Below are 25,930 nucleotides of genomic sequence, written 5' to 3'. Positions count from 1 at the left end.
GCAGTTCAGGCACTCCCATCGTGGGGAATACCTGCGGGGGGACCCGCGCCGACTCGGCGGCCGACTTTCCCTTGTGGGAAAACGCCGTCACCACCAGCGACACGTCGTCGTCCGAGAGCGTCACATCCGCCTCAAGCAACGCCAGCGCGGTGTGACCGCGGCTGAAGAAGATAAAGCAGAACTGGACGACGAGAGCGGCCAGCATGTCGCCAGGGTCGCTCAAGGCGTCCCCAGCCCGCAACACCTGCAATGCGACAGACGCCGGCAAGTAGCCGCGCTTGCACACGTCCAGTGCCGGTCGCAGGTGTTGCACGCAGCCGGCAATGATGGAGGCCACCTCGGGCCCATGCACCCACTACTGCCCGCGCAAGCGCGCCACCGTCGCCACGGCAGAGACGTACTGCTTAACCGCGGCAGGATGCACGGTGCCGCGGTCGCGCAGCCAGACAACGAATGCCCACACCTTGTGGTCCTGCACCGGGTAGGGGTCGCCGAGCCCAAGCTGGGCAACCGCCAACTCATACTGGCGCGCTTTTGACGCAATGGCACGCTGCGACGAGGCGCGCAGCGAGGCAGCATGCAGCTCCGAGGCCGCGGCAGCGAGGTGGGGAGGAAGGAGGGAGGAGAAGCGATCGGAGGGGACGCTGCTCATGAGGCAGCCCGTGGGGCGGGCGTAGGTGTGCACGAGACGCGCACTGCCATCATGCTCCAGCGCTTGCACTCTGGAAACGGAGCAAAGGGCGTGAGCAGAAGACTCGGGCTGCGCGGCGCCAAGTGGACGACCTCGTCCGCCGGCCCCACTAAGGGGGCGTACCACTGCTGCGCCGGCCAATGCGGAACCAGAACTGTGGCCGCGGCCCCCGTGCGACGCAGGTGCTGGACGAGCTGCGGCAGCAATCGCACAAGCGGGTGGCACCAGGAGCTGCCCAGTCCGACTGAGCGAACGCGTTGACGCGCGCCGAGCCAGGTTCGTGCAGCTCCGAGTTCCACAAAGGCAACAGCGTGTTGTGCGCTGCCGCGAAGCGATCGATGCTATGTGGGCCCCAGCGCTCGTCGAGGCTCGCAAACACTGCCCCGTCCAACTGATAGTCCTCGGGCCGTCGGATGCGGCTGACAGGATCTGCAGGGTTCACGTGCGTGTTGATGTACTGGCACACCAACTCGATGTGCTCCGAGGTCAGCAGCTGCCACAACTCGCGCAGCTCGGCCATCATCTCCGGCGAGCGCGTGCACAGCCCGGACAACGCCACCACCACAGCCATGTTGTCCTCGTGTACCAGGATGTACTTGTCGGCAGCGTGCTCCCGAAAGCTGATCAACGCGAGGCGCACGGCGCGCAGCTCCTTCAGCGTGATGTGCGCAGGCGAGGCTACCGGCCAGAAGCCGTGAGCGTGGAACATCGAGTTGAATATTGCACCCCAGCCGTAGCTGCTGCTCTCGACATGCAGCTCCGCCTCCGCTAACGGCAGCTCGATGGGATGACCATTCCATCGCTGCGGCAGCTGCGCCCACCACTGCAGGTCCTACACCGCGCGATGGGAGAGCCGCACGCGGCTCGACCAACTGGTTTTCGTGACCAAGGCGTCGTACAGGCTGCGCAGATAAAAGCACGCCGGCAGCACCGCCAGCTGCACAGACACCGCCTTGCCGCAAAGCGCCGCCAGGTCGCGCACACGGACCATGCGCGCCAACTCCGACGAGCGGCACAGGAGGTTGCGAGCGGCATTGCGGATGGCGTTGCGCCGTCGCTCGTCCACACGGAACACCCCCCTGCGCGTGTCCACCTCCAGCCCCAAGTGCACCAGGCACTGCGTCGGGGCCCACACGCACTTGCTGTCGTTCTAACACAGCCCAAGGCTAGACAAGAGCTGCTTCGCTGCGAAAGCAGCGCTCGCTGCAGCCTCTGGGCAGGAAGTCGTCGAGGTACGGGAGGACGCGCAGGGTGTGGCGGCGGCGTTTTTTGCGGTGGGCACCCCAGCCGTCCGTGGGCGTCGGCGTCGCCAGGTTCCGCAGCGCTTGCACAACCGGTCGCATGAGCTTGGTGAAGATCCGCGGGCTGGCCGTCCAGCCAACTGGCAGGCCGACGCAGCGATAGCACTCGCCGTTCACGCAGAACGTGAAGTACTTGCCGTCTTCCTCCTTGATCGCAAGATGGTAACACCCGTCCTGCAGATCGAAGCTCACCATCCAGGCGTTGCGCATCGCGAAGCGGCGGAGGGACTTGAGGGTCTCGTACTGCACCGACTGCTTCACGCAGTGAGAGTTGAGCCACCGCAAGTCCACCACCAGGCGCCAGCCGCCGTTATTCTTGGGGACCAAGAAGGCGCGAGACACAAACCGCTCGTCCAGCGCATACTCGAGGCCGCCAACCAAGAGGAGGCGCGAGACCAGAGCGTCCCAATCGCTCGCCGCGTCCGGCGGGACCGCACAACTGCCATGGTGGAAAGGGGTAGGCGGTCTTTGTCCACTCGATCCCCACGCCCGCCTCGATCCAGCTCAGGACCTCGCTCGACGCACCGATCTCGCGCCAAGCATCCGCGCACAGCCGAAGTCTTGCGATGCAGGTGGCCGTCCGAGGACACCGTGCGAGGGGTGCGTTGAAAACACATCACTCGCGCTGCTTCGCGACCGCCTCGCGCACCTGCAACTTGGTGAGCTGCTTGGCGTGCTCAGTGGCGAGCTCGGTGGAGACGTCGAAGGCGACCCAGTCAACATCAACCGGGGCAGTGAGGAGGGGGTTGTGGAGGGCGGTGCGCTGGCGGTTGCCTACCTGGGTGATGATGCCCGAGCGAAGGGCAGGGTCGCAGAGCTGTTCGTCGCCAGCCAGGCCGAGGTATTTGAGGCGACCGACCTGGTTGGCGAGGTTGAGCTCGAAGGCGTCAACTCCGAGCTCGAGCTGGGCGAAGAGGGTGTCGGCGGGGATGGACGCCCGCTGGTCGAGGAGAGCACGAAAGCCGCGGACGATGGCGTGCTGCCAAGCAACGGCAGATCCAAGGAATTGCAGTTCAAGCGCTTTTGGCTGTGACTCCTTGAGAAGCTGAGCGTGGGCAAGGGTGTTGCGGCGGTCGGTGAGAGCAGGGGGGCAGAAACGGGGGACGCTGCGGTGGCTAACTGACCGAGCTGATAGGGGCTGACGTGGTCAAACTCCTTCGCACAGGCTACGACCGGGAAACCCAGGAACAACTGCTGCTTGCCGTCGACACAAGGGTAAACAGCGTAGGCTGAATGGGAGATTCGTGGGGGTGACGTGGGGAGTGGCGTCGTGGGGGTAAGGGTTCACACTGGTCCGGTGAGGCACGTCGCGGTGTGACGCAGGAGCAGGTAAAACCCACGTGGGTGGCTGGATGGTCAGGGGTGGTGGCGATCGGTGGGCGGGAGCTGCAACAGGAGCGGGCGAATCGACAAGGTCGGAAGTTCGCTCACTGCGTGCAGTAGGTTGCGGTTAGAGGGTTTGCAACGCCTCAAACACCTGCTGAAAACGTTCCTGCTGTTGGTCGTACTGCAGCTGCTGTTGGTCAAACCTGAGCTGCTGCTGTTCGATCAGCTGCTGCTGCGAAACCTGATGCGCAGCAAGAGCAGCCTGGAGTTCAGTGATTTGCTGCGCAAACGCTTCGCTGCGCTCGGCTTGCGAACCATTCAAACGACAGGCAGAAGCAGAGAAAACGAATCAACAATATTGAAGACGAGAAGAAAGGAGACAAGAATCAAATAAAAGATCAAGATACGATGTCGACGGACGTGAAACGTGGTCGAACCAACGGATCGTTCAAAGTTAGCTGCCAAGCACACACCTGATGTATGCACACAACTGGAATAACAACACCTACGAGGAGGGAGCCACGGCTAACCGCGGAGGAGGGTATATTTCGAGCTATGCAGTAGCTCGAAATAAAGAACCTGAGGCAAGCCTCGCGAGTTCCGCTTAAGGGCGAGCATGCAAACAGAGCAGGCAAGCTAGAGGGGCAAGCAGGCGCATCACAGATGAGTCAAGAGATCACTATCGCAGACTATCTATAAACTAGAGTACCACAGTACAAGCACATACCAAAGGTGTATTGGGGAAAAGGTTGAATCTGGTTGCCTGTATCGCCAGAGCTGTGCCAAACGTCTTCAGTATTGTGTGCCTGAGTCTTCTACGGCTGAAAAGCTATATGTTCATAAAGTGACTCACATCTGTCGCTTGCAGGCACCGAAGCCTTCTACAAGAAAGGTATATGGCAAGTACAGCCGCGTATGATGTGGCATGCCAGTGCAGTTGGAGCGCAACCGCTTGTTGGCAGCATTGTGATCGTAAGACACTCGTGTCAACTCACGAGGCTGGCCCGCCGTACAGGTAGAAACCAGGAACCGCCTTCCAAGACTGCGAGTGTCCATTACGGATTTTGTTGCTTTACTGTCTGCTGAGTTTTTGGTAGTTTTGGATATCTTTGCGCTGCTGCCACAAGGCCCTGGTCAGGCGAGAACACACCTTGCCTGCACAGGCCATGCTGCGCACAGCGTACGTTGAGATTGGTTAGTGTTACAAGCGACAGGGCTAGCAAACCAGGAAAGACCACCAAAACGAAAGATTGGTTAGTAGAAGAGCGAGTCAGATAGCTATTTTGCCAGAGTTTTTTTGAGAGACGAGGCCACATTTCTGTAAGCGAATTCCGTGAAATGTCCCAAATAAACTGTTCCAGTCTGCCGAGAAGTGTGGTTGGAGTCGTACTTTCCACTGGAAGGTTTCTTAGGCAAGCTATGGAGCAAGAGGACTCCACCACAATAATTTACAGTAAGCTCCCCTCCAGTTCCTTTCGGAGACTGTCGCAGGAGAGATTGTCTTGTATCAGCTTTGGCATGAATTTATTTGATTGCCAATCATAGCATGGTTTTATTTGATTGCTAATCATACTCACTGGGCGGATGTGACACGAACCTTGATGCCTGCGGAGTTGGACATCCGCGCACTTGACAAGTGACATGCCCAACCAAACGGCCGCGCACATACCCAAAGTTGGAACAAAGTCTCCGGAAGCATACAAGAGGGGGGAAAACGCAGTGCAAGCAACTGGCATGTGCGGGCTGGACAGTTGAAGGGGGAACTCCAGGTTGCCCAAGATCAACTTCATGGCGAAGTGAACTGTTTCCAGCAAAGACTATGCTATAGGGGACTCTATCGGCTCAAAATCGACCACAAGCTCCTACTCAAATTGGATCTCAATCATGCTAGGCTCAGCCTGATGCGTCAACGAGTGTGCGATAGGTTTGGGGCATTCCAGGCACCTGCTTGTTGGTTAGTCATTCCTGTCTTCAGGCCGTTGAGAAGGGATGCAACGACGCTGAGGGCATGTATTGCACCCAATACAAGGCACCCAACTTTAGACCGAACCGCGTCTTGTAAATCACAATCAAGGTACCTCATCGAGTCGTCTTCGTTTTGCTTTGTCAATATACCCTGGCCAGATTATTACAGTCTGTCCACATTTTCACAAGGTGTTGTCATCGATAACTTACATGGAGAAAGTCAAGGAGACGGGTGGGCAGCTTGAGGTCCGAGGTGCTGTCACTTTTGCAACATGGTGTTTGCGTTGCCTGACATAGGGTGAGATTGCTGTCAGGGCTGCAAAAGAGAAGCTGCTACTGAGCTGAATAGCGTTAACAGGCGTCATTTCGTTTATTATCATGTGTTTTACCCATCAAGTTCATCCTGCATGTCATGCGGGCTGCACCTGGAGACTCGTCTCTCCCTGAGTAGCTGAGGTGATGGTAAGAACTCAGAAAGTGTGCTATACCGATGGCCTTCCGTACGTTGCCTGGTGAAGCACTGCATGGGTGAATGCGAACCCCTGCGTCTCTGTTTATTGTCGTGGTGGTCCCATACTGCTAGAATCGTATGTCTTGCCTGGCCCAGGGGTTGGGCTCTCCGTCCTATTGCCAATAGGCTTGGCTAGCAGCGTGATCATGTTGAGATAGATTTGTTTGTCACTGACGAGAATACTGTAGGACCCAAGGATTCCCGGACACATGACATTTGTTAACAGAGCAATGTGTCCTGCAGTGCTATGCGCTCGAGACTTGAAAAGCGTGGAAATGTTTGGTACGATCTTCTGGACGGGTTCTGCACGTCCATTACAAGTATAATATCTGGGATACACGTTCACAACAAGTTCTTTTGCGCACATAAATTATGGTCAGGTATATTCCAGGCACCCACGCCTGACGACAATTCGATGGAGGCATAGTGTTGCTTACCATGTAGCTAAGAAAGAAACGGAACGGGAAAGCGGCTTCCAAAGTGGGTTCATCCTGCATGTCCTCGAGAACTTCATCTCTGGCCCATGGAGTATTACCGACGACGAATATGCATGCCGTGTTGTGCTGTCTTCGTTGATAAGCAGAGCAGGGGGGGGGGAGCAACACCATCCAGCCATGCTGGATGTTGTCGCCCCTTTAGGCTTCGTGAAGTCCACAGGCACTCATTCATTTGTTATATCAATTTGGGCGAGGGCAAAGGAACCTGCTCAGACGGCCGCTGTCATCTCATGGTTTTGACAAAACTTTTGTGCATTCCTTGAACGGGGCAGTTTCACTGGCAGTGACGCTTGGTCCCTTGGGTCATCTATCTCAAGAGATGCTACCAACCCTGCAAGTATTACAAATGGCGGTTGTCTGGCTTGATCACAGGATGGCTAACATCTAGGCAGCTATTAGGGTACACAAGCAGCATGGCCCCCTCCTTCACCGTATTGCAAGAATGGGTTGTACTGCTGGCTATCACGTGCCAGAAATGCGTGCGTTTCAGATCTTTACATTCTGTATCGCAACTAATACTTTTATCTGACGAAACAACACTCTTGTCACCATGCAGGCCGGCAAGATCCGTTTTTCAGGGTGGTTGTGGGTTCTCTTCCCGTATGGCAATCTCGAACTTGTACAGGCAAGCTTCTCACCGCTGTTTCGTGCTGCCTTTGCGTGATCTATCTTCACTGTTTACGCTGTGATGGTGCCATAGTGGCAACAGCAGCAGCCAAGAGGCCATTGACAATGATCACACGCAAGTGTGAGAGCAAGTTCTCTCATTTCCTGAATCGAAGTTTGGAGAGCAGATGCTGGCAAAAAGCCGGTATGGAACGAGACCAATCGTTTTCCTATCACCGGAAAGGAACAAAGCCTTCGGTTGGAGGTGTGGGATCACAACACCATGAGCACGGACACACTCATCGGCGGAGCAGTCGTGCCCCTGGCAAATGTGCTGGTGGTCGGGACGGAATCGAGTCGCGTCATCATCTGCGATCGAAACGGCCGGACTGCAGGCGAAGTTGAGATTGTGCTCGTATTCCACAAGGTGCTTTTCAGCTGACGTTTGCATGGGTTGTCCATGAGTCATGGTACTAAAAATTGGTATCTCGAGATAATGCGTGGTCCAAGCCGTGGTCCACGGCGTGGAGTGTGCTTTGCCGACGACACTGGCGACAAAAGTTTAAGAACTTCAGTGCATGTTCACGCTTTTGAAGACACCAAGTTGCCGAGCTCCCTATACTTTGGTTTGCACTTGCGATTCGCACAACCCGCAAGTGCACGTCGTGATAATGCTTGGTAAATTGATGGATATGGCGGTACGACTTGCTTCTCGCTTGTGCAACCAGTTCAACTGAGGTGCAAGTGAATGTACCCGATTGTTTATCACCAGGTTGCAAGAAGACCACAGGCACGTGCGCGGAACGTGGTCTTTCTGGACATGGGACACGCCACGACATTTGCAATCTTCCATGTCATGGTCGCGGCAGTCTATTTGTATCCTTTAGGAATTTCGTGCAGGAAGTGCAGGTGCACGTGAAACCTCATGCACAAGCGCGAGGCAGACCGAAAGCGTTACCTTATCAGTAGGCATAAGTGATTTCGAAATCCCGGAGCTGTGGACGAATTCGTTGTTCAATGGCAAAATTTGCTTCGTGCTTGTGTTGTCTTTCATGTGTCACGGGCAATTTATTGTGAGCAGTACTTCGCGTCAGGATGTTTTGCCAAAGACGACCAGTGCGTAACCTCGAGAATAACTTTCCGTCTCATCTGCCTCGCGTCTTTTCAACCTTTATGCCGATGAGTGATTGCAGGAGGCAAAGAAAGACAAGCTGGGAATGGCGTATGGGATGGCTCCAGGTGGCTACCCCAACCAGCAACAGGCGCCTGCCGGTTACCCCAACCAGCAACAGATGCCTGGGGGGTACCCCAACCAGCCAATGCAGTCAGGGTATCCTGGCCAGACAGCGCCTGCTGGATACCCCACAACCGGTGGCCAACAAGCCTATGGTGCGCATCATTGTAGCGTTGGCAGCAAACGTCAACGTACATTTACCACGGGACTGTAGATGTTATCAGGGGATATGGCATGCATTTTAGAACCACAAAAGAGATGAAATATTACATATCATGACCGGATTTTCAACTTTGACACGGGTTATGCTCCCCGATTCCTTGATTAAAGTTCAGGCTGCTTTAAGTTGTATCAACAGGCGATGGGAGGGCAATCATAAACTATTCAAAGCTCCATCAACTGGTTTGCAGTGTGTTTCCGGGCCAGGTTTTAGAAGGCAATTCACGCAAACAGATGAACATGTCAGTAGAAGCAGCATGATCATTCTTTGATGCTTCCAATCGTCAGACTGCACCACATGATTCCCGTTGACAGGTGCTTGTGCTCACAGGCGCTCAGCAACCACACCAGCCAGCACCTGTCACCATGAACGTCATCTCACCCGGCCCAACGTCAACTCCTCAGGGTTACCCCAGCGCTTCAGCAACCCAAGGGTACCCAGCACCTGGAGGGGGTCAACCTTATGGAGCCATGCAGCCTTCTGCTCTGCCTCCTTATGGAAGTGCCCCTCAGAATCCATATGGGGCCCCCACTGCCGCACCAATGAACCCGTATGGTGCCCCGGCCAGTAACCCATATGGTGCTCCGCCGCCTGCCAACCCTTATGCAAACCCTTATGGCGCACCTCCAAGTGGCGGCGGTGCATACCCTTCTTCGTCTGGTGTGTTTGGCACACCACCACCAAACCCCTATGGTGGTGGCCCAGCCATTTGAGCCCAGCAGTCCTGAAGATGGCCACGTGTAGCTGTCAAGCTTAGCTCGTGTTAAGAAACACGACATGCCAATACCCAACCGGGACACGGATCCAGACATGCACTTGAGATTTGACAGCTCGCTTGGGAGTTTGGAAGTAGGAAGCCTTGTTTGCCGCAGGAGTGGCGGTATATTCAGATGGGTTTTCAAATTGAAATAGAAGCATCAACTTTGTAAATATCTGAGAACACTTTAGCCACGTGGGACGCCCATCACTCCTAACAGACTTGATGTAACGCGTTGTATTTTTTGTTGTCGTCACCGTTGAAATGCTACATTGTCAAGGCTCATCAGATACTGCAGCTCAATCTGGCGCGCTGCTTCATAGAATTCTGCTGTTGCGTTGCACGCATTGCAATTGCCGCAGTGCTAACCTGCAAGGGAATGGGTCGCGAAAGCTTGCAAATCGCGTTCAACAATATTGTAGCTGGCAATGTTTTGTAGACAGCTCGTACATCGCTGTCTCAAGCATGCATTTTGTCGCATGGACTTCCGTACGCATATCATCATCACAGTATGTCATTCCTCGCCAGCATTGGCACTCATGAAAGGACAAGGGCATCCTTAGCCCTATGTGGACTGCCCCAGCTATATTCATTCTCTCCACGCTTAAGGTTGCTGACTGCTGAGAACCTGGAAACTGCCAGGAACTATTCTGTACGTTTCTCGACGTAACCAGGCGACCGACTATTGTGCTAACTAGCATGTGCATTGTATTTGTTGCCGAGGCTTGGTTGATGATTGTCCTCACATTTATACATCTTGATCCTCTGCTGTGATAAGCCTTGTCAGATGCCGATTGTCTGCATCATGACCTGGATTCCAGCCGCTTGGCATGGCCTCGAAACCATGTGTCTATCTTGTCGCGGTCAACGTTGGTAATGGTGCCGAAATCTAAGCACTTGAGGTTGGGTAGATGGCCAGCGGTGTACATCTTGTAGATGGGCTTCTCACAAAGAGGATTCCCATGCAGCGAAAGCTTTGACAGCTTTGGCAGTTTTGCAAGCTTCGCAACCTCCGAGAGCTTCTCTATCCGGTTTCCATGTAAATAGATGACCTGCAACATGAGTCTTGCAATCACTCGTCACTTGGAGAGCATGTCGTGCTCGACACCAAGAGAAGCTCGACAACCATGCCACTGTTATGTGTGAATCCTGTAGGGATTAGATAACAGAAATAGCGCATTAGTTGGGGTGATGGCTAGGCCTTACAATTGTGTAACTTGAGGGCATTCAAGGCCGTGCACATGACCGTGTACGTAATCTGGCGGGTAGGTCTAGGAATCGGTGGTACGGGTTCGAGCACATGAGGATGCCTAGAGATGTCTCAAGAGGGTCCATGTCCGGATCGAATATATACGTCGATGCATGCCAGCATCGAGGACTTCTTACGATCAATCTAGCTTAATTGGTGCCCTGGATGTGCGCTTTATTAGTCGTGACTGACGGTTATTGCGTAGTAATTGTCTTGTAATTAGATCCATCAATACCCTGTGTTTTCACACAACAGCAGCATGGTACCTGGTAGTTGATGTGCTTGTTGAGGGTTGTTCCCTGCAAGCGTTTGAAGATGGGAGTGCTGAACCTGGACCAGAAGTGCAAGACTGCTCAGATGTCATTTGGACATGTCTTGTGGACTTCAACTGCTTTGGGACGATGAACCTGGGCCGCTGCTCTGAATCGGGGGTGAGCGCATCGTTCCTGCCTGTCCTCCCAGTGTGTTCATCGAGCTCTGTGTGCATGGGCGGGTTGATGCCGCGAGCCGTACGCACGTGTTGCACATACATTGCGGGATTCTGATGATGTATCTTTTCACAGCACTACCGTATCCACATGGACATTTGAACCTTTATGGTGCAGCGCTGCTATATGTACTCCAAGTACTACAAGATGCATGATTGAACCATGGATGTCCATGCTGCATAAACATCCCTTTTGTGAGGATTGGCGTTGCTCACTGTACCTGCTGTCACTGGCCGCAGAGTTTGCTTCATGATGATGACGTGATGATGATGTATCTTTTACCATACTACCCTCCTGCCTGTCCCGACCGCTGACGTTCAATGAGCTGTATTGTTTCGAATGTGTTGATGCGGTTGTTTTCGGCCTAAGCCGTCGCTCTTGCTCTTTCTCTGTGCGATGTAATGATGTATCTTTTACCATACTACCGCATCCACATGGACATGGGGTGCAAAAAGTGGCTCACGGATTTTGAGCAAGCATGGGCACAGGCATTCACTACATGCAATGTGGTCTTGCGTCCCACGACTGCGTACACGCACCTGCAGGTTCGGGAACTCGCACAGCACGTCATCAATGCCTGAAAGGTGATTGCAGGACAGGTCAAGCCACCTCAGCTCCATCGGGTCATCAACAACATGCACTATAAAGTCGTACAGGCCCTTGAGGCTTGTGAGCTTGTTGTTTCCTAGCCGCACAGCAACAGTGTTGAGCTGAACATTCGGCCGAGGGGGCAGAGTGAGTGTCCTGGGCGTGTCGTCTGGGTTCTCAGGGTCGACATGCACCAACGGAGCTGTTTTGGGGAAGCCTGACTCCGCCTCCTCATAAAGTGCGTCTGCAAGAGACATCAGAGGACGTTAGCCCGTCACTCAAGCACCCCCCCCCCTGTGGATGGCACGAGGCGCCTGTCATCCTGCAACGGACCTGTGATTTATCCCATTTGTCATCAGGCCAGGGCAGTTGTGACAATTGCGTCGGGGCTGATGCACCACGTCCATCCATGTCAGCAGTAGTACAGGCTGGCATTGTTGATAAGCTTACACGCCATGCGTATGTGGGATCATGTGTCGCCTCAAGTGCGGTACATTGTATCGGAGCATGTTTTCAGACCATCCTGTGTCTCCAGCTCCATGTCGTCTGAATTCCGTTACCTTGCATTTTGTTGATTTCCTTGAAGGAGAAATCCAAGGGCGCCCCACTCCTTGACTTGATTTTGTTGTATGCCGCGATCGCTGGCATGGTTAATGTGCTGCGTCGACAGTTTGGACAACGAGATGTCACAGTTGTTCTGATGCGTGCAAATTCAGGGATGCAACAGGCTCCAAAAGGGACAAGTGCTGGCGACCAGCATCGCCTAGACTTGGAGAACAGTGCTCAAGTGGTCATCATTATACATACAAACGTTGACGACAATATTATTTAAAAAGTGGCATGCTTTAACGAGGATCTGCCAAGTACCGCTCCAACCGCACTGTACACCCGATATGCATGCACATCACCGAAGTCAGGTGAAGCTCAGCAATAGAGAAAGCGAATGCCCTTACGTTTCAGTATGAAAATCACATAAAAGTGTGTGAACGAGGTTGATACCCAGCATAGTGCTGCAGGCTTCATCTGGGTTACTGCGTGGTCAAGTTCAAGGTGACTCGACCCCAGTGTGACGGTGTCCCTCGGAGCATTCAATGGGTTTTTTCCACTCGAAACGAGCCTTGCGCCTGTTCAAACGCCACGCAAGTCACTGATAGACTATTATGTCACTATTGAAAAGGTGGAACATCTGTTCATCTGTCAGGGTACTCGTGGTCGCTCTCTGGGTAGTTTCGTCCCCTCGATGGTGAGAACGCTTAGAGGAAAACACTTCACGGGGCACCATGATCATGATAACATGCATGCAAAATTGATCAGAGGTGAATATCTTACACCACAATCTGGCATCGAGGTACAGGAATTTCACGATTGCAGTGTTTCAGAACGTTCTTTGCAGCATCCCCTGGACCTTGGAACGCAAATTCCGCTTTGCTGCAACGTAGGAGTCGTTTAAGCTGGTTACTGCTGTGATCCACGTGCGTCGTTGTATCACCCAGTCTGCAAACAACCAGTGGCTTCGAAGCAGGCATGGCCTCAGCTTTGAGGACCCCTCTCCCGTAAGGCATGGTGATCGGCGATGGCAATATGGTGACGACATTCTGCAGAAGACAAGACCGGGTAAGCAGCTCAAGCAGCTCGCTGGTGGCACATGAGAGGGAAGATGCCCACAATGTGTCAAGTGAACCAGATCGGAGCCCAGGCAGCAAGAGCATTTCCAGGTGGGACTCCAAGGAAGATGTGCTCATGAGGGGCTGAAGCCAGCTGCAAGCCTGCTGTTCATGACCCCAGTTCCGTAACGCAACCCATTCACAATCCTTTGAGAGTATCATCCTCAACATACTTGACGAGGCCTACACACGCGTTAGGAGGGATTGTGCATGACATCATTTGTTGCGTTGTCAGGAACCAAATTGCTAGGCGCGCTCCAATCATCACAATCATGGTGGTTACAACGGCTGAGGGATCGGGGGGCACGCGGAACGGCACGTTAAGTGACGGAGGAACGGAAAGACGTGCAGGTCCAGCTCATCCAACCTTGACTGACGGGTGTGTGCTCCTGGCAGTTCTGTTTGTGGATAAATGGAAGCTAATACGTCGTTGTTTTTGGGCTGGAGTACTTGTTTTGTTTTGTTTGGGTCTTTTACAAAAGAGAAAGCCAATAAACTTTACTTACCTTGCTTTGCAGGCCCATATGGCGCCCTTCGTATACTGCAGCTTGGATGGAGCCAAAAGGTTGGAAAATGCCAAGGCACATTCTTGTAAAGCAGGAGGAGATCCTTGCACAAGAAAGTGCAAGCCTGGGCTCACTCACGCGAAAAGATGTCCATTCCACGAATGCCATTGCAGCTGCCTTTGTACAGAACAAAATCAAGCAGCGCACTCCCGATGGCCGAGTTTTCTTTGATTGGAGCTCAACACATGAGGTATGTTGTGAGACTTATCTCATGCAGGTAACACATACGCCGCAGCTCAACTTCCTCGTAGGTGTAGTGCTCGTTTGCGTGGACCTGGCGTGATTCCCGATTGATTTTCTTTTCTTTTTTCAAGCCGTGAGCTTTTTGCCATAATGTCAAACCGCCGTTATCGCAATCTGCGTTCACAAATAAAACAAACAAAACCATCGTATTGTGCCCACACCCATTGAAACTCCGGGCACTCATCAGAGCTTCATTGCCCTTGTAGTGTGGTATACTTCTCAGAAGAACAACGCACGTGTCAGGGAGGCAATGGCAACGTAGCCTTTCACCATCATGCCCCATGGCGTAGTGGTAAGCCCTCGACAGTTCCATGGTGGATACAAAAGTGAACGTGGTTCCAAAGCATTTCGGGAGAGTAGCCGCACATCTGATAACAGACTTCTGTATGAACTGTGCAGGAAAACAACCGGTTGTCACACATGCGAATTGCACAGAAGCGCGTCCGGGAGGTATTAGCTGCTAGAGAATTGGAGAAAAGAGTGCAAGAACGCGGTCAACAAGCATACAATGAGTGGATCATCTCGAAGCGCAAGCAGGAGGCACTATTGCGAGAGCAGTACAACAAGAAGCTGGCAAAGGTGAAGTTCGCCAGTCTTTCAAATTGTCACGTACAAGATAATCTTAGGCAACAAGAGGACCGCACAGATGTGGAATTGTGCATCAGCTTGAATGCAGGGCGATTGCAGCAATGACTCATTGGTGTTTTTATTACAAGCGACAGGGCTGGCAAACAGGACAAAACACAGAAACTAACACTGAAAACAATGACACAAACAAAGACAAAACACACAAGAAAACTAGCAACCTAAGCCACGCCGGGATCTTCCTGCGGTTCATCACACCCCGCATGGAAGTCCGAGCCGACGTTCACGGCGACACGAGAGAGGGACTTGTAGTACATGCGCGCGTTGCCCTTGCACAAAGCACAGCTGAGCTCATTGGTTACTTGATGAAACACCATACTTGCCTTCAGCTAGGTACTTTTGAGCATCTGCGTCTGCATCTGAACAGACATGGTGAAGTGTCGCGGCGTGAACCCTGCTACCCGTTACATGATCCGTTTACTCCCTGTTTGCAACACGAGGGCTCCAGGCAAACAGACCCCTGCGACCCTTAACGATCTCCCAGTTTTGAAGGCTTCGAGACTGACAAATGTCCGTGAATACAGCGTCGTGCCGAGAAGAAGAAACTACAAAAATCTTCTAGGTCGAGGTCTCTCTCGGCCGCAGAACCCGACGGCCCACAACAGTGCAGCATGCACTCCTTTGAGACAGGCACGTGTTTGTCGCCAGGAGCTACAAGGCGCTCCCACGAACGTGCTTGCGTCTCCACGTCCTGGTGGACGTCGAAAGACTGGAGTGATGAACGATACAGGATTTACGGGACACGAGACTGGAGCCAGTACTCGTCTGCAATAGGTGGTGGTGTCCGTCGCCGAAGCAGCCGTGGACACTCTGTGAGGTCGGACGCTCGACAACATGGGCCCAGTGGAAGCTCATGTACACGAATCAGCGACACGAACCAAGGCGGAAGGAGAGGGCTTCCTGCCCAGGAAGGTAAGCAGAGTGCAGTGTGCACAGCAGCTGTCAAGGAACCAGTGAAAGGAGTAACATAACATAGGTCAAGCACTGGGTTATTTGTGTGTGTGACAATTACATGGCACGCAATGAATATGACAGCAGCCATGGTACAAGTGCCTAATTAATCCTGTAGGCTTCAAAATGTTGGTGCAGACGCACGTATGACTGTGTGTAGATCTGTGCAGACAACATTACAACGTTGACACCCGAATACCCCAACAGGAACAGTGTGCAAGTCCCTCAAAGATGTGCTGCCAGGGCCAGTACGATGTGCTCACCAATCCGTGGCTGTGACTTGCAGCAAGTGAGGCGGAACTGCTGGCGAAACAGCAGCACCCTCGTGGCTGAACGGCCAATACATCCCAAGAAATACCTGCAACTACAGCTGGGAGGAGCAGTCCTTTGCGGATGATGTCACAAAGGCATCTGCCTGAATGGAACGCTAAAATGGCTACGTTCATCATCTCCAGGCTGGGTTCCTCAGGCACAGGTGCCTCATCGCCGGGAGCAGTAATGCTGGATGCTCCAAACCATGTGTTCCTTCATACGATGAGTTACAGCTCAACTACCTGCCAAAAATGACGATTTCATGTGAGAGAACACCCTGTCTTTGAAATATAATGCAATACATGTATGTGATATAGGGTTAGAGGCTCCGAAGAGTTCTTCGCAATCGGCGTCGTCGACAACGCTAGTGACAATCAGTAGTCAAATAATCAGGCATCAAAACTCACATATAAACTGGATTGACCATCCTCGCCATCGCCAGATAGGTCTTTGGTATCCATTGCGGACACGGGCAACACGAAAACGCAACCTCGACAGGCAACAATGCATCCTTACAATTCGCATTGCAGATTCCCAAGTAGTTCTTGAAGTTGCCAATGTCCTTGTGGATGCGGTAGTGATGAAAAAGGATACATCATCATCAGAATGCTTTCCCTGGGAGTGTCTGGGATGTGCACCGACCTTGCTCAGCAGCTATGCTAGGGCTATGTCTGCACACTCAGTCTCGAGGCCTTCAATGTCACACAACATTTGTAGCCATGGATCCCAGCCATGAATGCCATTCATAGAGGCCCTTTTCAACCAGTGAACCAAAGCCTAACAGGCACACATTTGGTGTTCTCGAAGATGTCGACACTTGCACTCCTCAAACTCAGAAAATGGAGATGTTCCTTCTTGTCAATGCTCTTCAGCAAGCTCGAGAACCTTGTTCCACTGGCGGGATGTCACGTTTTGAACCGAAAGCCTGGCGGTGGTGAGAAGCTGCATATCCTGTAATTCGGTGTCCTTGAGCTTTTTGATATCCTCCAAGCTCACAATATCTTTCAGTTTCCGCACCTACACGTTCGAAAATCATGGTCAATTTCAAAGTCCAAAGACTTGTCCGCAGCCAGAGCACGTCAGCATCCATTGAGCCATAAGCACACCTTACTCACACAGCCGCATGCTTGATGTCCAGGCTATTCTTGTGCAATCAAGCATACCGAAAGCAGGCATGGTATTAAAATGATGCAGCACAAGATTCAGCCTGCCCATCTGAGCGAACGTGAAACTGTAGTGTGAGATGACAGCGAAGAGGTTGTTGAGGGGCCCACTGACAGACGCTTAGTTGCAACGAGAACAAAAGGCGGCAGCCAAGTAAACAATATGCCGGTAAACAGTAATAGGGATGATGTTTGTTTGACAAACGCACCAATTTCACATCCACCATGAACCAGCGCGGGTTCTCGGGGCTGCTCTTCTCGTCAAAGTACGGCGAGCTCCTGTCCCAGGCAAAGTGGTCTGGATATGCCTCTCTCACAATCTCGACAATGCCCACCACCCCTGGCACCTTGCAGTTTGAGTGGTAAAAAAATGCCTGCTGCCCTTTCTTCATGGCTTGCATGATGTTCCGAGCACGATAGTTCCGCACACCTTCTGCACGTTCATGAAATTGCACCATTATACAGCTTCGGTCTTGGGTTCTGAACAATTTATAAGCCATCACATTGGTGTAAGCATGTCAGGACTCCTGCCAAACCCTGCAGAAGCCGAGGGGGCGTGACTGTGCCCTTGCCTCCACCACGTTAGGATGTCTTGGTACATTATGTAGGTAACTTGACAACCAGTCTGAAGCTTGCTTTTCCTCAGGTTCGGACTAAACCTGGGAAAAAGGGGGTTTTGAGGTTTCAGAGGTCAAAATTTGCCTGCAGTGGCTAGCTCCCCGCGATGTGAAGAATATTGCAGGAAAACACTTGGGAAATCCACGGTGAAGTGTAAGCAGCGCACCCCAATGACAAGTCTGGTCATCAGCTTTCTCGAGATCATGGATGCTGAAGTTCTCTGGTTCGTTTTTCATGAGGAAATAGTCCGAAGAGTATTTGTTGGCAGGTTCAGCGGCCCGGGACGCCTTGGACGCCGACTTGCTTGTTCCTGCGCTCCCCTTGGCACGCGCTTTTGTATCTGTTTCATCAATGTCATGTTCACTTTGTGCACAAGCTCTTGTCCCATGTTTGCTATCTTCCTTGGTTGCAGAGGCGGCTCTACTGTGTATTTTCGCGGTGCCTGCAGCGCCACACAGCAATGTCCTGGAATTGCCGTGCATTCATACGTTCTCAACTATTACATCAACCTCTTAGCGCGCAAAAATTGCTTGCGTCTGGAGCGAATTTGCTGCTTACCTTCAGATGGCTGAGCAGACCGCTTCCTTTTTTCTGGCATGTTGTTGCTGAGGGCGAGGCAACCCCTGAGCTGTCTTGAGTGAAACGATAAACGAGGCAAAGACAACGCAGTCCGAATTCCAAGCATTCGGATGTCCACGGAGTCCTCACTACAAGCTATGTCGATGCCGCATGTTGTCTCGACACTAGATACTGATAATGTGTTACCGAGAATATCCAATCAAACCGTCAAGCGAACAGTCCACTTTGCTGTGTTTGAATGTCGTCTAATTTGAATAGCCAATAATGTCTTTCCAGGTCCTGTGCCACAGGCTGTGGCGGTACTTTGGACAGAACTCACGAGATAGGGACCGATAGATCTGATGACGTAACGGCATAGTGTGGGGGTGGAGCGCGAACAATACCACTAATCTTTATTAAAGATTAGTGTTAGATTAGTGCCTTCGCTCCCATAAACAGGCTTCATGCGACTTCGTGCGTTTGCGCATACGCACGTCATCTATGTCAGACATATAGCCCTTACCAACAGCCGATTGAATGTGCAATGACAGGGTTCTGTTAAGCACTCAGCCAGCATGCCTACTGTCGTCGACCCTGAGCGTTTTTAAGGATTCCCGAATTTTCCGTTTGTATACGATGGCCGCATCCGGCAAATTTGAAAGTAGTCACGCACCTCTGGCGTCCATAGCCCAAGCACATTTATCTCGCACGCAGCTCGGCGTCCAAGCGCTTCCAGTAGCCTGCGGTACATCAGGGGCAGGGACATGGAACTCTCCACATAAGGCAACAACTACCTGCAGTGCTAAGCTTCCCCGCAACAGCAAACTACCACGAGGCAACAAGAAGGGTGCTTTGGGCCCACGTGACGTGGCGCGAAGGTGGTTAACTGGGATTGGCATAGGAGCCGGGGGTGTTACGTTTGTGCGCTCCTTGAATTTCATCCAGGGGCATTAAAGTTGCAATTTTACGTTTTGCTCACAAGCTCGAATCTTCCTGGTGAATTTTGCATCTCGGTCCTACTTGATGCATTGTGTTGCCCTGGCCTGGCACAGCAATGTGAACTCAATTCGCCTAAACTTATATTCAGGACTTGAGGTTACTGGTCATGGTTTGCTGCAAGACGAGGGACGCAATGTTGCGGCTTGGGGATCGAAAGCATCGTGCTGAATCAGCAATCATGGGTTCAGTTGCGCCGAATGCGGCAATGGCGTGTTGTCATAAGGATATGGATAACGTCTCCTTCACATACCATCAAATGGGTTCTGGGGTTTGACGTCGAGGTGACATAGTGCAGCACGTTCAACTTTGTTGCCAGGGTTTCTTGGACATGACCTCAATAGGGTTTAACACGACTTGCTGTCCAGTCGAACGACGCGAGAAAGCGTTTGTGAATGCCAGATGTTAAGACGAAGCAGTATCAGACACACAGGCATGGAATTGCATCCAGGCGAATGTAGATTCCCTCGCATATGGACTTCGCAAAGGGTGGGCATCGCTCTGGCATTCATGACCCCACCCTACATCACATTGGGTGCATAAGGGACGCGTGCAATCCCATGCACAGGGAAATCCATAACGTAAACTTCTGTGAAGCTGTTATTCAAGATGTTTTGTCCTTGAACACCACTGACCATGATATCCATTGCGTGCTGGAGATTCTTCATGCGTGACGCTTGCATGATGCAATGCATAGTGTCACCCTTCATCAAGGCTCTCGCCTCCATAATTTTCCTATCTACGCACGCCAAGTCTAGCAATCAGCCTCGCATGCATACACTAGGACCAGGTCCTCTTGCGATACAGGTGTGGTCATGGTTGGGAACCTGGGTTGTTACGTTGTGTAGAGCACTATTGGGCATGTCCACAAGACGTTACCTGGTTTGTGCTGCTGATGTAGCGGGCCCAAGAAGTGGAACATGATCAACCCTGCCTGTCCCTGAACATTGCCTTGGATTTCAATGACTCTATGCATGCACCGCTCTGCATGCACAGAGGCGTGGAGAAGCAATGGCCAGGTAGGTCATGCCAATATAGATTGATGTCTGACCGGGCGGTGTGTCATGATGCGTAGTTCGGTCCATATGGCACCTCAGCGGCGCTTGCTGGAATGGGGCCCTCGAAGCTCTCGCCCCCGCCAAAGCGCGCTCGCAATGACTCAGAGAAGAGGATCTTGATCCTGATGTCCAACACAGGCGGGGGCCACAAGGCGTCCGCCGACGCTTTGGAGGCTGGCTTCAAGGAGCTCTATGGCAACAAGTACAAGATTGACATCGTGGATGCCTGGAAGGAGCACACACCGATGCCGTTCAACCAGATGCCCAACAGCTACTCCTTCCTTGTCAAGAACCCTATCCTTTGGCGCTTGGCGTACCTCTCCACACAGGTGAGTTGCGGCGCCATATATAAAGGATACAAACCAACAGAGTAATCATTCTTACGTTGATTGTTTTACTTTTCCGTAATGTTGAGGAAGGCCTGCCATCTATTCTCATGTGCAGTTGTGCGTGTGACGTTGCATGCCTTGCGGCCAATGTAGGGAGCGAAAAGTTGGTGTCAAACGTGTGCCTTGAGCTTGTCCCAGCGTCGAACTGGCTCTGCTTGTTCATGACCAGCTCCAAGGGCAGCTCTGCAAGCGGCACATGATGATGATCAATCTCTCACAGCTCTGCCGCATCCACATGGACATTGACAATTCCACGTGCACTCGGAAAGGCAAGGATTCCGACGTGATATCCTCCAGCTAAACAGCGTGCATGCCTCACCACCATGCAGTCATCTCAAGATAGCATCGTGATGCATGTAAACACTGCCCCTGTCCATGATGGTGCTGCAGACGTGTATGTATCACATCATGCTCATCAAGCTCTGATGCGGGACCCATAGACAATTCCACATTGCATCGCAGCGAGCAAAACAAAACATGGTCCATTCCACTGCAATGTGTACCGCAGCCTCGGATAATCCACAAGCCCTACATGTGGTCGTGCGGCAACTTCATTGGACGCGGCATGAACGATCTCTTCAACAAGTACGAGCCGGACCTGGTGGTGTCGGTGCACCCACTCATGCAGCACATCCCTATCCGAGTGCTGCAGCAGCGCATCCGCAACGGCATTCAGGACCCCATCCACTTCACCACCGTCGTCACCGATTTCACGACGTGCAGCAACATGTGGTTCCACAAAGGCGTCTCCACCTGCTTCGTTCCCACCGACGAGTGCCATCGGAGAGCTCGGTGTGGCTTCATCTCGTTCGGCTCTGGATGCCTTGCTTTGCTTTGGATCCACTCAAAATATTCTTTTGAGTGACCATCATCCTCTGAGCGTGATTACTATGATGTCTTTCAAGGCATGGAATTCTCTAGCCAAGGAGGCAGGTCAGGTGGAGGCAAGTCAGCGCTGACTCTTGATAATTGTGTCACCTCGCAGCGGACTGTCTGGGCGAGGTGTTATCAACATTCCTGAATTGCAGGCCGGCTTGCTGCACCTCGAAAAGGTGCTCGTCACGAACAGTATTCACGCCAAAATGCCTTCATGTTCACCACAACGGCAACTCTGGCGTGCCTTGAGTAGCCATTTGGCTCGTGACAACCAATGACGAACTTCCAATGACCTGCCAGAAATGTTGCTGCTTCTTGGTGTGAAGGCGCATCGAAGAGAGAAACCTTGCTCATCAATAGCAACGACGTCCTTTCCTTGACAGCGACGGCATCCTGCACGATCCTCCCGTGTTCAGCCCTGACAACGTGTTGTTGCCGTGCAGGCGCATGGGCTTGAACGATACGCAGATCACGCAGTACGGGCTTCCTATCAGGCCGGCGTTCTCAAGGCCGCTGCCGCCAAAGTTTGCGCTTCGCTCAAAGCTGGGGATGAGCAAGTCGCTGCCCGCTGTGCTGCTCGTTGGGGGGGGGGAGGGCATGGGCAAACTGGAACAGACAGTCAAGGAAATTGCCAAGATCGGCACCAAGTGCCAGGTGGTTGTCATCTGTGGCCGGAATCAGAAGCTTCAGAGCCAGCTGGAGAATGGGAAGTTTGGCGATGTCCAGCTGCATGCTCGTGGCTTTGTCAGCAACATGCACGAGTACATGGCAGCTTGTGACGCAGTCATCACAAAAGCTGGTGCGCTTTCGTAGAATCATATGTAACAGTCGTGGCTTGATGTAAGTTAGCGTACGGGTTGCCTGTCGTGCCTTCCGCCATCTGTTCCACACCTTCGCCGCTTCACCTCCCGTGTGTAGAGCGCATTCTGAAGCCTGTTGGCATTGCTATGATGAGCGCTGGACAAGTGAGCTAGACATCGCTTTCGCATCTTGACCTCATGCACAATAGTGTAATTACCATGACAATACCAACAAATGGGCGAGTTTTTTGTGAACTTGACGGCATTTTCCTACTACGCAAAGATTCAACGTACTTTTTCTTTGTAAACTCGGCGGCGAGGGATCGTGACCGCTCGTTTCTTGGTATTGTTACGGTGTGCTCGACATCACTGCACGAGGCTGGGAAATTTGCTGAATCGGCTGTCTACACCCGTCGGTTGCCATAGCTATTGTGCAACCGCGGAAGGCTAGTGGCATTGCAGTGGTGAGATCAAGCCTGACTGCGACAATTTGTCGCAGGCCCTGGGACGATCGCCGAGGCTCTTATACTGGGCCTGCCAATCCTTCTCAATGGAAACGTCCCTTGCCAGGAGGAAGGCAACATTCCGTACGTTGTGGATAACAAGTGCGGCGCATTTGAGCGAAAGCCCAAGGTGATTGCACGCATCTTGGATGAGTGGTTTTCGGAGAGTGGCAAGCAGTTGCTACAGGAGATGAAGGCAAACTGCCTTGCTCTGGGCCGGCCTGGCGCGCTTTTTCAGATTGTCAAGGACCTTGCATCCCTGACAATGCACCCGGAACTTGCTACCAAGCAAGCGGTGGTGGCTTGAATACAAGCCGTCGGAATGGCACCTTGACATGACCTTCGTGGCAGCAGTGGACGACACCAGAGTGCAAAATTGCATTGTCATCTGCACCTGTCTATGAACGCGGCAATGTGAAGCCAAGTGAGATGGAGACGGTCAAGCTCATATCACCACTTGCCTTGGTCGTGAGAGGGTGGCCCATGCGGTTGAGTTATCCACTGTTGCTGTAGCATCCTCGTGTGGTGTTCAACTTCACTAAGGCAACTGTTGCTTCGGCGAAGCCTGTGCTGAACTTGATCAGCATGACACATTTATGAGCAAGCAATATGCGCGGGGCGCACGTTTGTTGATAAGCCCACTCGCTCCGTCGTTCTTTGCTGATGGATGCAGGATTGCCGGATCATTGTCGATTTCAGTCTGTGACCGTGGCTGTAGGACCTTTGCTGGCGTTTTCATGTTAAACCTTGTGATTGAATTTACAAGGAGCTACCCATAGCCCATTTGCCCATGAACCTTTTCATCAAGATCATGGGTAATTCATTAGAGTGTTGTCTCTGTTGCATTTGTCCAATCAGTGCATGTATACCAAAGCACACATTGGGACACCGTCCTTTAACTTATTTAGTGGCGAGGCTGGATAGCAAGGCTGCGTCGGCGAGACATTTATAAGGTATTGCTCATAACTATCAATACCATAAAGGCGCGTCATAGGATCACATGCCTTGGTTTTGACCGAGTGAAATTGTCGGTTGACCAATAATAATGAACGGAGCAGGATGGCTCCTTACTCTGGTGAGCCCCACCGAGCCCAACATGAAGGGACGGCTACGCAGCACTGGCAAGCATGGTCAGCATCACAGCAGCCGGCACACAAGTGCGCTATTTGGTCTCAGGGTGAGCATCAAGGTACATCTGCATGGCCTCGCGGATTATCTGCTTGGCATCTTCAACACCAAGAAGCTCTTCCTCCACCCACACGTTCTTGTCTCGTTTCTTCATGCTTAGAGCCACACGAGGCGAGAAGCACCTCTCATCGGGGGGAAGGGTCTTGATCTGCACCAATGTCAGACAGATTGCTATGACCGCAGTCTGTTTCACGTGAACTAGTTTCAAAGTATGCCGCACATGAGAGAACCTGTAAGGTTAAGAACATTGACGACGGGTGAAATGCGCTTCTGCTGGCTAGGCAGACAATGCAAAGCATCCACGGTATCAGCGCAGCTTGCTCAACAAGGTGCAGGACCAATTCCACCAAAAGCAGGCCGCATGTCATCTGATGTGGACTGTGACAGCATCGTCAAACACTTCTGTCAGCAACAAGTCAGTGGAAGCATGCATCGACATTGCCCTGTCTGAGTGTTTTTCCTCGCACACCATTGGTCAATAGCAATGGACCTACTCGCGAATGGGCGGTAATTCGTGACACAGCTCATTTCGGAATGCGCACCCCCTCCTCCTCCTCAGGATACTGATTCTTTTTGTAGTCCTCAAAGAACGCCTTGATCTCCTTGAATCGGTGCTCCGAGAGCTCGTTGACGTCGTTGAAGTGTGAGAACATGGGATCGTCAGGACAGACGGCTATGATCTTGACGTCATTGACGCCATGCTCAACCATACGGATGGCTCCGATCGGCTTGCATCGCAGCAGTGACATCGGGACGACCTTTTCTTGCATCAAGATGAGCACGTCCTGTGGTCCAACTCGCTGATTAAGTAGAAGTAAACGCGTAATCGTGCCGCACACGTAAGTTGCCGTCCTTGCTGTCGCTGAAAGCCAGTGTAGAAGCGATTCACAAGATCCAACAATTCCCCACAGTTACAGAAGCACGCATTTGATCCTCAACGTCCTACGAGCTGTCCTGGGAATCCCCTGCCCAACGACTTTCCAGGAAAAAGCCCCAATGTCGGTACAATTTGAGATACCCTTAGCAACTTGCTACATTCCCAAGCAATTAGGTATCGACATTGAACAAAAGTCGATAAGTGCTTGTACGGTATGGCGCAGAGCAGGCTCTCAGTCCTTCACAGAGGCACGGAAGGTGAAGAATCTGCGCCAGTTGAAGGTTCCTGACGGTTTCCTTGTTCGCCACCAACGCTTCACTCACGAGCGGAACACGTCACCAAATTTCAGCAATACACATTCGCGACGTTTTTAATTTGTGATGTCGCAGCTGGTCGCGAGCGAACTTCAGTTGACGGCGTCTTGGTGTGTACTTCTGTGAGATACATGACAGCGCTGCCATGCGCAAGCGCAGATCCCTGCTGCAGATTTACCTAAACACGTATCTTCGAACAGTGAAGAAGCGCACGCATGCAAACATATCATTTCGTTCTCGTTTTGATGCTGCAGTGAGGGTTTCAAGCAACCGTAACATGTCGATTCCGACATAGAAGCAGCAGCTGGGCAGTTTCGTACCAGAGCACAATTGTCTTCACACAATGTCCTGGGAATGAACCCATAGTCGTGGGGATACACGATAGATGAATAAAGGATGGACTCAACGAAAAGCATCCCTGGGTGTTCAGCGGATCTGCAAGTGTACTTCACTTTGCTGCGGGCAGGAATCTCAATAAGAGCGTTGACAATCGCTGGCGCATCCTTGCCGATGTTGCAGTCATGCCATGGGTGATGACCTCTGGTTGAGCTCGCCATGATGGTTAGACTTCAGGTCAAATGCGTGGGTAGATTTGCGCCTCTAGCCAAATTTCTCTAATTTATCTACCCGTTCAACAATGAGAAATTGCTTGCAATGTGCAACGCAGTGGTCAATGCATTTTAACGCGATTAAACTGGATGCAATTTCACAGTACTTGAGTGGCGACTATCTCGAGATATTGGATGAGGCATTGCATGACCATGCGGCATGGTCCA

At 52.3% G+C, this 25,930-nt stretch overlaps 3 protein-coding genes and 1 pseudogene across 3 annotated transcripts; 2 read left to right on the top strand and 2 right to left on the bottom strand.

The window, feature by feature from the left end:
- The first annotated feature begins 5,493 nt into the window (after window positions 1–5,493).
- Window positions 5,494–9,064, top strand: LOC149809572 (uncharacterized). The gene is made up of 6 exons (XM_089994765.1): window positions 5,494–5,558; window positions 6,038–6,114; window positions 6,848–7,039; window positions 7,086–7,324; window positions 8,091–8,286; window positions 8,682–9,064. The coding sequence occupies exons 1-6, from the start codon at window positions 5,494–5,496 to the stop codon at window positions 9,062–9,064; spliced, it is 1,152 nt and encodes a 383-aa protein (XP_089850891.1).
- Window positions 9,065–9,911: 847 nt separating this feature from the next.
- Window positions 9,912–11,690, bottom strand: LOC149809571 (uncharacterized). The gene is made up of 2 exons (XM_089994764.1): window positions 11,385–11,690; window positions 9,912–10,160 (listed from the first exon to the last, which is right to left on the bottom strand). The coding sequence occupies exons 1-2, from the start codon at window positions 11,688–11,690 to the stop codon at window positions 9,912–9,914; spliced, it is 555 nt and encodes a 184-aa protein (XP_089850890.1).
- A 7,595-nt stretch (window positions 11,691–19,285) lies between these two features.
- LOC149809570 (putative monogalactosyldiacylglycerol synthase 1, chloroplastic) lies at window positions 19,286–23,082 on the top strand. Its single transcript, XM_089994763.1, has 6 exons — window positions 19,286–19,420; window positions 20,051–20,168; window positions 20,247–20,536; window positions 21,105–21,388; window positions 21,916–22,271; window positions 22,772–23,082. The coding sequence occupies exons 1-6, from the start codon at window positions 19,286–19,288 to the stop codon at window positions 23,080–23,082; spliced, it is 1,494 nt and encodes a 497-aa protein (XP_089850889.1).
- Window positions 23,083–23,937: 855 nt separating this feature from the next.
- Window positions 23,938–25,711, bottom strand: LOC149809569 (soluble inorganic pyrophosphatase 2 pseudogene; annotated as a pseudogene).
- Between the last annotated feature and the right edge of the window lie 219 nt (window positions 25,712–25,930).

The sequence above is a fragment of the Nuphar pumila genome, unplaced genomic scaffold (genome assembly GCF_984573655.1).
Source record: "Nuphar pumila unplaced genomic scaffold, dmNupPumi1.hap1.1 HAP1_SCAFFOLD_1026, whole genome shotgun sequence".
Classification (NCBI taxonomy): domain Eukaryota; kingdom Viridiplantae; phylum Streptophyta; class Magnoliopsida; order Nymphaeales; family Nymphaeaceae; genus Nuphar; species Nuphar pumila.
This window is presented reverse-complemented; position numbering and strand designations above follow the sequence as displayed.